The sequence below is a fragment of the Rasamsonia emersonii genome, assembly GCF_000968595.1.
Source record: "Rasamsonia emersonii CBS 393.64 chromosome Unknown ctg1118621760747, whole genome shotgun sequence".
NCBI classification, from domain to species: domain Eukaryota; kingdom Fungi; phylum Ascomycota; class Eurotiomycetes; order Eurotiales; family Trichocomaceae; genus Rasamsonia; species Rasamsonia emersonii.
This window is the reverse complement of record NW_013562762.1, coordinates 1,296-11,923: the sequence shown is the minus strand read 5'-3', so window position 1 is coordinate 11,923 and position 10,628 is coordinate 1,296. Positions and strand designations below refer to the sequence as shown.

The following is a 10,628-nucleotide window of genomic DNA, read 5'->3' as shown; positions in this document are numbered from 1 at the left end:
CTTCCCTGTTCCCGTAAAATAACGGAACAGGGAGCCAATCTGCAAAGGCACGTTGCCCACATCCTTCTGATAGTCCGTTGGGCTGCCGAAGCCGTGGACACTGAGATTCCTGAAGGCGACCCCGGCTGTCCGTCGCGGATATCTCTCCGGGTCGCGCGACTGGATGGCGAGCAGCGCCTTCATCCAGCGACGGGGGCTGAAATCGGGGCTGTTGGGGTTGAGCGTGGGATCCTGGTCGGGATGTAGGAACGGGTTGGGGAGGTCGCCTTTGGTCGAGAAATGCGTCGACTGGCGAGTCAGCTGACGGGCCAGCCGACTGACCTCTGCCTCGACGACGCTGGCATCGCCAATGCCGTCGTGCCCTCGTCCAAAGACGGTCTCGCCCGTGTCCACGCTCGCTTCTTCCCCGTGATGTGGGGTTCGATGCTCGTTGTTTGTCTCCTGCCACTGACTTCCATCCCCTCTAACCTCTCTCTCTGGATTCAGATTGGGGTTTATTGTCCCCAGGAGAGACATGGTTGGGAAGAAACACCTCTGTACAATTCAGTAAAGCCTCAATCGATACCAAAAGAATGACTTGGTTGAGAGAAGATTGGGAAGAGTTCATACAGATGGTCAATAGTAGATTCCTTTATTTAGTTCTGCAGCAGATCGACGCGCCCTCGTGGAGAGCCGGGACCGACGAATCGGCTCGTGGGACAATCTGGTCCGAGACGGCCAAATTATGCTCCGTGCTCCTGACTGCCTGGCATTCTTGAGGGCCTCTATATACAATGCTCCGTACTCTGTATGGGGGTGCTGGTATCGTAATAAAGGCATCTGATAAGAAGCCCGTTCCGGAAACGGATCTGGAGCTATTGTCTAGCTCACTGTCTGATTGGCTGGACAGGATGCGGCTCACGGATGGCGAGATCTGCGGGACAGTGGCAGCGGACGTGATTGGCCGAGAATCTTCAGCTCCGAACCCGGGATTTCATTACGTCTCGGATCTACTTGTCGCTGCTGTTCCGGCCGGGTTTCGTTGCTGAACCCGAGCCGAATGCATCTGACTACGGAGTACTCCGTACTTCGCACTGGACACGTTATTCTTGCGGACTATACCGGATATCATTGCATTCGTATCAGCATTTCGCACGGATCTGGAGTGAATCCCCAGACGACAATTATTGCATCGTCCCTGATTCCCTTTGCAGGCTGGCTTTTAGGGCACCTGGATGCAGACCCTGCCATTCAACTCGGATCCCGCGGGGCCCGTTGCGCATTACCTAATTATGCCCAGCATTATTTTGTGCTTGCAGGCCTAGAACCTTGTGCACGCGGACGATTTCGTCCTTGGAGGGGTTGCAGACGGGTAAATCACTGCAATGACAGGAATTCCTTGATTATTATTCAATACTTCCAATCGCTGATCTCCTTTTATCGGGCTTCGACTGTGAACCACCTGTGTTCATCAATGGTTGAGGCATTATGTAGTTAGACTATACCCGTTAGAAAGTACCGCGTATTCGAAACATATTGTCAACTTAACTCCGGTTGATCACTATTTAGATAGCCTATGATGCTGAGTGATTATCGAATCTCCCAGCAGAGATAATGCACGACTCACAGTGACAGTGCCCTCGTACTAACTCTAGAGATTGTCGCCAGGCAGTCATCGAACCCTATAACTTGTGTGGCTTTCGACTTGGACTGCTCTAAGGTGAATTATAGGCTCAAGAATTCGAGTATTTCGTGACTACCTAATGTCACTTTATTCCTTTCCTTCACTGCAAGCTGTTAAGCGACCTTCGCTCTCTGGTACCAGATTCACCATACGCTTCCCAGTCTGCAACATAAATTAGCCATCTTTCTCAATTCTTCTTCTTTCCCTGTTCTCCAACTTCGTCTCATAATGATTGTATATATATTGAAAACGAGCTTGGCCAATGATCTTATATCTCTTGTTTATAATGTTCGAGCCTGCTTCAACCTCAACCATATGCCATATATCAAGCCAGCCACCCCGATATCTGTTCTTGGAAAGTTATACAAAGCCTGTGGATTTCTGAGCACTTCAAACGCCCAAAAAGAATGGGAAAGGGAGAGTATCCTTCCAAGACAGCGGATCTGGATAGTCTGGCATCAACTCCTGGCATTCAAGTCTGAAGGAATCGGAATCACTCCTGAGCCATGTCCACGATAGGACCCTTCTGAAGATATCAGGAATTTTCTACGGGAGTTAAGCAAAACTCCACAGAAGCCTAATCCTGATTTCGATAAAAAAAAAGTCCACTTCCCCGAAGAATTCTTCAGTTCGACGAAGACGAGTAGCTCAATTCTGAGCAGCGAACGGCCATCCTTGTTTTTACAGTGGGTTACTACTAGACTTGGCTTTTTGTTAATAATTAACAAACTGACGACTCCCATAGATTTAATCCCGAGGAACGACGATGCAACAGCGTCGTTTTATGCAATTGCTATTGACATCCAGTCATCACCTGCTGCTGCCGATCCTCCTGTCACCGATCCACCGCTGCACGTGCAGATGACGCCGGCACAAACTGATTGAAAACAGCCCAGCTTCTCTTCAACGATCCGATCCGACCCCTATCCAGAACCTGAAGACGATCCAAAAAAACGACAGCCGCTGCACGCTGTCAAAAGGCACGACCATTTCAGAAATCTAACAAACTTATGTATTGTACCTGGCAGCAAAAAAAATCACTTATTATCAGCCTTGATAGTGCAGAAATCCAACAGCTCTATTCTATAAAGAGCAGATGGTATGTCGTGGCGCCTCTCTCTACACTGTGCTGGACATTCAGCTTTTGCAGGTTCTATACCAACACCGGTGCCTAGCCCTATGTGGCCCCTGACCATTTATATGGCAATGGCAATCTTCACCGACTGGGTCATTAGTTGATTCCGCGTATGCCAAGTTGGATAGATAGGATGGATGTGGATGTGTCAACTCCTATCAGTTAGGAGATGCAGTCTAGAATACTATTATAGGTACTCACTTGACTTGTGACTTGTTCTTACAGAAATATATAATCCGATGTTGTGTTTCTCTGGGAGTTTTTTTTTCCCAGAAATTCTGAAACTCAGAACCTGCATAACTGCATAAAAGGCTGGTGACATGAAATAAGTAGCGCTACGTTCGCGGGAAGGTCTTCGCTGAAGAGAACTTTTTTTACAGTTCAAGTCCGACTATTCAGTTTGGCCTCATCTGGCCTAGCACTGTGCCTTTTTCCTTGCTTACCTATATGGGTAGGTCAATTTCTTTCTTTCTTGAATTGATGAATAAGAACTGGCTGCTGGCTGGCTGGCATGCAGAAAGATATCTACGAATGTATGCGTATGCCTGGCTATTCGTATACCTTTGTGTCGGTTCCATCACCTTGTAGAAAACAAACAATCAATCAATGTACAGTACAGTACAATACAAGCGAAAAAGTACATTTAATAAAATAATCATCTCTTGTTAAACTGCTTTTGTTTCGCTACGACTGTGTATCGCCCTCCTCTTCGTCTTCTTCGTCGTCTTCAATCGTCTCCACCAAGAGGTTACCGCCCCGTCCGATGCGCTCCCGGACAGAGCCCCCCGATTCCACCTCGTAGACCGTCCTCGGCATCGGCGATACCAGCCGGAAGCCATATTTATGGTCAAATCCTTCCGGCTCGGACACGGTCGAGCCTGACGGCTGACCCGCTTGCAGCACATCGTAGCACTCCACAAACGCGTAGACCTCCTCCAGGTCGGCGTCCGCGGCGAACCGGCGGATGACTCGCTCGCCCGAGGGCATTCGAATGCAGATTCGGATCGCATCCTTCACATCTGGCCCCGGCTCGGGCGGTAGCGATTGTGCCCGCCACTCTTTCCACTGCTGCAGATCTCGCGCGTATTTCTCCTCCGCGGCTTTGCGGGCGGCCTCCTCCTGCTCCGCCCGCTGACGGGCCTCTTCGGCCTCCCGTCGTTGCCGTGCCCGTTCCCGGTCCTGGGCCAAAGACCGTTGGTAGGCCGAGTCCTGCTCCTCCCGGAGCGTCCGAGAGGCCTGCTGTTCCGCCCGTCGTGCACGGACTCGATCGAGAGGCTCCTTGTTCTGGTTGATGGCTGTCCGTAGCTTCGACACAAACTCCGATGGAGACGTGTTGCCTGCGATTCGGGCAATGGTGGACATGGCGGTGGAGCTGACGTTGGGAGTGTGCACAATCACCGATGCAAATGGGAATTTGGTGCAGCGGAGCGAATTGGCCACCTGATACGCTTCCGAGTCCTGGACATTTCCTCCCCACAGGAGGAGCTCATTTCTGGAGTCGTTGATGAACTCCGTCACCTCTCGAGACAGCAACGTTTCCCTAACCCACGAGCTGGTATCGTCGTGCTCCGGCGACAAGAGCACCACGAGCAAGAATTTCAAGTCTCGATGGGCTTTTTCCAGTGCCATATTGTATCCATTCTCGAGGAAGGGCAGCGAATGACTGCCGAACTCCTCCTCAAACTCCCGGATAAACCGCGCTGCCGTATCCTTCGGTCCCAGCGGCCTGCGTCCACTCGTATTTCGCTGCACCCCCTGTAGCGCGGGATTCGCAGTCACATTGAAGAATCGTGGAAGGAATGGGAACAATGTCCCGAAAAGGCGGAATGAGCTGTAGAGCAGTCGATACAGGAGATTGAACGGGGTGAAGAGAAGGGCGAGCAGAAACGGCGGCCGGGAGGACGGTTGGCCCTCTGGCTGGGTGACAATGCGCGGAGCGGGCTCCAGCCCAGCAGCCCGAGCGGACGTCGCAGATGACCGTGGAGGAAGGTCATCATCGTACATCAGGTTCTGTGTCCGGCGAGTCGGCCGTGGCGGCGAATTGAGCGCGGCACGAGCCTCCTCGACAGGGTCGGGGCCTTCACCGTCATAGAACTTGGAAATGGCGATCTACAGGACCAATCACTCATTAGCAGATACCGTTGCTTCTCAACAGGAGTAAAGCTGGCAACACACCTGGACATTCCATTGTGAACGGCGCAACAAGGGAATAGCAGCGGCAGGCTCCTGGCCCGTGACGGTCGTGTAGGTCTGCAGGGCCTCCCGCTCGCTCTCAGAGAGCCGCCCAATATCGACTTCGTCTGCAGAGGACATGGTACGCCAGAGACACCTATCTGCTGTCCTCCATAGGCGAAGTGCGGAAGAGTCACCGGAATGGAAGGCCGAGATCCTGCTTGCCGGAAGAGACAGGCCGTACTCGACTCTCGACGGACCTCAGGCAGGAGCCGTAGAGCGAGGACGGAGCTCTCTGAGAACAGACGCCGTTGCCACGCAGGTCGTGGGGGAGAGGTTGATAGCTGGCCGTATCTTGAGCTCGCGGTGGATTACTTGGCTGAGCTCATTCCGCTCTGGCCCGTGCGCTGCCGAGCATCTCCAGCTGGCCTGTCTCGTCCTCCTCCACGACGCTGGTCCACCAGGCTACAGTCTCTGCGCTGGTGGCAACGACCAGATTAATCAGTTTATGGTAGTTCTTTAGACGAGCCGTTGCCACAGGGCTGCTGTGGCAGACTGGTATACTACATCTAGCATACTGTATGCTGTACTGTAGAGCCGTGAAGGCGGTGTAACGACGCCTCGATGCAGCGTCGACGCACATATGCCCTCCTCGTGGTGATATTCGCTCACAACTCCAGAAAGCGCCGTCTTTAGCACCGGCCTAGCGTAGAGGAGACCTCCACTGCTCGATGCAGCCCGTCGCTGGGCGCTCGTAGGCACGCCGGCCATCCCTTGCCCCGGCCACTGCATCCAGCGTCCGCCGTGTCATATCACTTTGTCAGCTCCACCCTCGCCCGCGCTCCGTCCCCCACCCGCTGTTATGCTCTTCTTCCTTCGTCCTCCAACTGTGCGCCCCTCAGAGCCACCGCTGCTGCTCTGATCCCGTCCGTCGCCTGACGTCTCGAGTCCTCGAGACGGCCGTGGGCCCTTTTGGATGAATTGCCTGTTGGATACGTCCCTCTGACCGGGCACGACCGCCGCGCCTCCCACTCCTTGGATCGCAACGCCTCCCGATCCGCCCGCGTCGTGGGAGAGAGGAATGTGGTTTCCTCCAGACCCCCGCCGTCCTCCGGTTTTCCTTGCTTTCGGTTCAATGGAGATCGTTTGGCGCTGATTCGTGGTGCTGCTGATTTGTCGATAATATATCATGGCTTCCACCGGGAAGCCCGGGCTGGACGATTCTCGTCGCAGCACCGGCTCGCCCAAACTCAAGGGACGAGGTGGGTTTCCATCGTTCTCGGCATCTCCGGTCCTCTGGCGGCATGGTCTGGTGTCTATGGCGTATTAGGGCACTGTACTCGAGGCATGGAGATGGCTGACCACGGGGAAACGGGCAGAAAATGCGAAAGATACCTTGTGTCGCAACGTGACCATCTATGGTAAATGCCGATATGAAGATAAAGGTACGGCGAGGATTTCTTGTCTGAGGGTTGTTTCGGTGCTGGGAATCGTCTGGCTAAGATGATCGTTCAAACCAGGCTGCGCCTTCAATCATGACCCCCAGAAATTCAGCGCTGCGCATCAAAACGACAGGTTTGGACACTTCCCGCGATAGATACCCCTTTGCTGGATCCGAAAGCCAGCCAGGGCGTGCAAAATCGGTGCAGTGGCTGATATCGATGGTGATCGACAGCAGTAAGAAGCGGTTGAATGTCGACTCCCCCAGCTTCACCCCATCGCACCTCGCGGCCAACGGCTCCTCTGCGCCCAAGAAGCCGACATCATCGATATCTCCCAAGGCGGCCAGCGCCGCGCCATTTCAACCTAAAAGTCTGAACTCTCGTATGCCGTCATGCCTGGTGTGCGAGCAACAATGTCCGCGCTGACGACCGTGACCAGGTTCCAACACGAGCACTCCTTCCTCGCGGCCGGAAACAACAACACAGGACTGGTCTGTTGCTGAGGTGCAGGATTTCGTGCCCCAGGGCTATGATGCTTCGCAAGTGGTAAGGGCAGCACCTTCCTCAATGCACCGCCAACCCGTGTCACTGCCCACGATACCCTCGTTCTTGCCTTGTTTCTCCACAGACAATTTTGCACCCGAGTCTGGATGCTCTCATTTTCTGTGATGCCTCATCATACTGGTCTCCGGCATCTCTTCAGTCCCCAGCAGACAGATTGCATGTGCTCGTTTGACTGTGCAATCTGGAAACAAGCCCATTATGGCTTCATCTGGGGACTCTCCTGGCAGCCTCAACGCACTTGCCAATCCTTTCGAACCGCGTATCGTTCGATCTACATCTCTTCCCTTTGCTTTCTCCCCTGGTTCCCCCTCTCCTACTCTCGATGTTCCCCTCCAGACGCCGAGAATATCACCCGTCCCAAGACCTACTCTTTCTATGTCTGCTCGTCGTGCGACTCGTTCCGATGCTGATTTGATGGTATCCCAGGTCTCTTTGCAGGGCAACGGTAATGGCGTCATCAATCCAGCAGCCTCCTATGATCCTTTCGTGGCAACCCCAACTCCTTTGGCTGGTGGCGCTGCTGGTGTGACCCCCGTCCAAGCAAACCCGTATTCGCATGATCCTGCTGCCGCCGCTGCTGCCGCCGCTACTTTGGGCGGAGCGACCTTCTTTCCTGGCCAGGCAGGTTACCAGCAGCCTGTAAGGATACCCCTATCTTAATCAGAAAAGAGACCTATTGTCTGACAGCCTGTGTAGGCTCAATATCATCTCTATGCCCCTATTGGCCCGCATAGCCAAAATCTTATGGGTTATCAGCGCCACGTTCACGATCTCTTCTTGCCCAACGATTTCAGAGAAGAGCTGCAAAAGAAAGCAGCCGCCACCTTGCAGACGTTACCAAGTATGTTAACGCCATTGATTTTTCGCTCTCCGCCAGACGCCTTGAGCTGACCGTGGTTTGAGACTCTACATTACCGACCCATGTGGACCACTTTCATTCCCTTGTTCCGTTGGATCTGACTCATCAAAAGAACGCCACCATTTTTGGATACCCAAGCTGGGTCTACAAAGCGCAGTCTAGCAAAGATGGAAATTACTATGTCCTTCGCAGGCTGGAAGGTATCACTCTCCTTTCTCTCAGGGTCACTGCAGAACACGTCTGACCGGCTTCGCAGGGTATCGTCTAACCAACGAGAAAGCCATCCGTTCTGTCCAAGCTTGGAAGCGGATCTGTAATGGCAGCATGGTGACGGTGCATGACGCGTTCACGACTCGGGTCTTCCAAGACAGCTCCTTGATATTTGTTATGGACTATCATCCCTTATCGAAGACGCTCGCAGAGCAGCACCTTGGTGCCGGGAATCGATACCAAAACCGTCATAATAATAATGCTCATGTTCCCGAGCAGGTGCTCTGGAGCTATATGACCCAAATTGCATCTGCCTTAAAGACGATCCACAGCAATGGTCTGGCCGCCAGAATTATCGACCCGAGTAAGATCATCCTGACCGGCAAAAATCGGATTCGCCTGAATGCCTGTGCAATCATGGACGTGGTGCAGCATGATACACAACGATCCATATCCGATCTCCAGCAACAGGACCTGGTCAATTTTGGGCAGCTGATCCTCACCCTGGGTGCCAACTCGCCCAACTTGATGAACAACCCCAACAAGGCCATGGAACATTTCTCTCGCACTTACAGCCCACAGCTCAAAAACTCGGTCTTCTGGCTTCTCAATGCAATGCAGAAGGACCAAGAGCGCAACATTGATGTCTTCATTAGCGGCATCTCCTCGCAGCTCATTTCCACCTTCGATTCGGCCCTTCATATGGACGACCAGCTCACTTCCGATCTCAGCCGTGAGCTCGAGAACGGCCGTCTGGTGCGGTTGCTGACGAAGCTGAATTTTATCAATGAGCGACCAGAATATGAACATGACCGGCAATGGTCCGAGAACGGAGAGCGGTACTTCCTCAAGCTCTTCCGGGACTACGTCTTCCACCAGGTGGATGCGCAGAACAACCCGGTGGTGGACCTGGGACACGTCTTGACCTGCCTGAACAAGCTGGATGCCGGGACCGAGGAGAAGATTACCTTGATTAGCCGGGATGAGCAGAGTTGCTTTATCGTCAGTTACAAAGAGCTCAAGAAAGCTCTCGAGTCTTCGTTCCAGGCTCTGATGAAGCCTACGCGACGAATGCATTAAAAAAAAAGGCGAAAAATAAGCTGTTTTTGGCGCGACCTGATATAAAGGGTGTAAAAAGAGGAGCCCTTCTTTTTGACAATATGTGCGGGGTGATTGAACAATATACGTGGGGAGATGGCAAGAAACTGGTGCATCTTTGGAAAAAGCAAGTTGGCTTGACATTGAGTGTTTGAAGAATTATCCAGTATGGATGCTGTGTGAGACCACAGGGGTGGAATCGAGGAAACAGGGAGAAGGGTGCAATGCATCCACGAGGTGTGGGGGAAGGCTCCCACGGTGTCGAATTTGTGTTGTTCTGGGATGAAGAGACAGATGCGACAGTATATCTTGTACCTACGACAGTTCAAGTTTTATAGTCACCTAGCTAGTTATAAATGTCCAATTTGTTAGTTTCATTTTGATTTCGTTTTTGTATCGATCATCACGTGGCATAGACTGGCCGAAAGGGACAGACTTGAAAATTATAATTTATCGTTTTTTTTTCTCTTATCCCTCAATGAAAAGAACTTTGGGTATCTATCTAATTCATTATTTTCATTATTTTTTTTCTGTTTCATTATAACTTTTTGAAACTTTTTTTTTTCCTCCTTTCTTCTCGTCAAGGGCCAAGTTGGTCAATGTCGGTAGAGAGGTATTACTATTGGCCCGGGTCGTGGAAATCTTCTTTCGTCTGGATGGATGATCAATCAATCAACATACCACCAATCAAACCCCGGATGGTTCCCCAGCTTATATTATGAGGTAGTGAGAGACGTGCATCTGCATCTCTCTCAGGACAAGCAGGAAGGGTCTTGCCCTCACACATACACCTTGACTTTGATAAATATAATTTGTTTGGTTAGGGAATGGAAGAGGTGGCAGAAGTGCAGTGCTTTTCTTTACTCTTCCTGCTGGACGAAAGGATTGGCAATCTCTTCGCTGCCGTCAACGGGGGAGATGAGCACGATGAGCGTGCCACGGGCAACAACCAGGCCGAGGGAGCGGGTGGTTTCGTTGCCGGCGTCGTCTGCAGCATTGCGGTTAGTTAGGAAATAAATTGATGAGGAGATTACCAGGCCTTACCCCGCATGAATTCCTTGACGTCGTCCAGGACAAGATTCATTAGCTGGTCGTAGCCTTTGAGGACGCCCTTGACTGTAGACGGAAAGCAAGATACGATTAGTTCAGTGGAATATAAGGTATCAGATTAGAAACACAGATGGCCAGAGAACGAACTACAACATGGTGTGTGGACAGTGTGGACAGTGTGGTGGACTGATTGATGCTGTCACAAGGAGATAACGATGGAAGTCGACCCACCTTCTCTACCTCCATTGAACTTGACATTGACCTCCTTGTCCATGTACTTGGTCAGGTCGAGGATGTTTTCCTTTTTTGGGCTTCTCCTGCTGCTGCTGCTGCTGCTGCTGGTGCTGGGCACCGCCACCCGCAGCACCGCCACCCTTCTGCTGTTGTGCGCCACGGCCGCCTGCTCGGTGCGACGCATCACCGCCTCCGCCGCGG

At 52.3% G+C, this 10,628-nt stretch overlaps 3 protein-coding genes across 3 annotated transcripts; 1 reads left to right on the top strand and 2 right to left on the bottom strand.

Annotated features, from left to right (window-relative positions):
• T310_8425 (ABC transporter) lies at nt 1-516 on the bottom strand (the record flags this gene model as incomplete). The annotated part of the gene is made up of 2 exons (XM_013468794.1): nt 1-447; nt 469-516. Coding segments are annotated over 2 exons (495 nt in total), but the record flags the coding sequence as incomplete, so codon positions are not given.
• A 2,966-nt stretch (nt 517-3,482) lies between these two features.
• On the bottom strand, nt 3,483-5,111 carry T310_8424 (UBX domain protein; the record flags this gene model as incomplete). Its single annotated transcript, XM_013468793.1, has 2 exons — nt 3,483-4,907; nt 4,974-5,111. 2 exons carry the CDS (start codon nt 5,109-5,111, stop codon nt 3,483-3,485), a joined length of 1,563 nt encoding a protein of 520 aa, XP_013324247.1.
• A 1,394-nt stretch (nt 5,112-6,505) lies between these two features.
• T310_8423 (PAB-dependent poly(A)-specific ribonuclease subunit PAN3) lies at nt 6,506-9,125 on the top strand (the record flags this gene model as incomplete). The annotated part of the gene is made up of 5 exons (XM_013468792.1): nt 6,506-6,794; nt 6,852-6,958; nt 7,169-7,615; nt 7,673-7,817; nt 8,257-9,125. 5 exons carry the CDS (start codon nt 6,506-6,508, stop codon nt 9,123-9,125), a joined length of 1,857 nt encoding a protein of 618 aa, XP_013324246.1.
• Nucleotides 9,126-10,628: the final 1,503 nt, after the last annotated feature.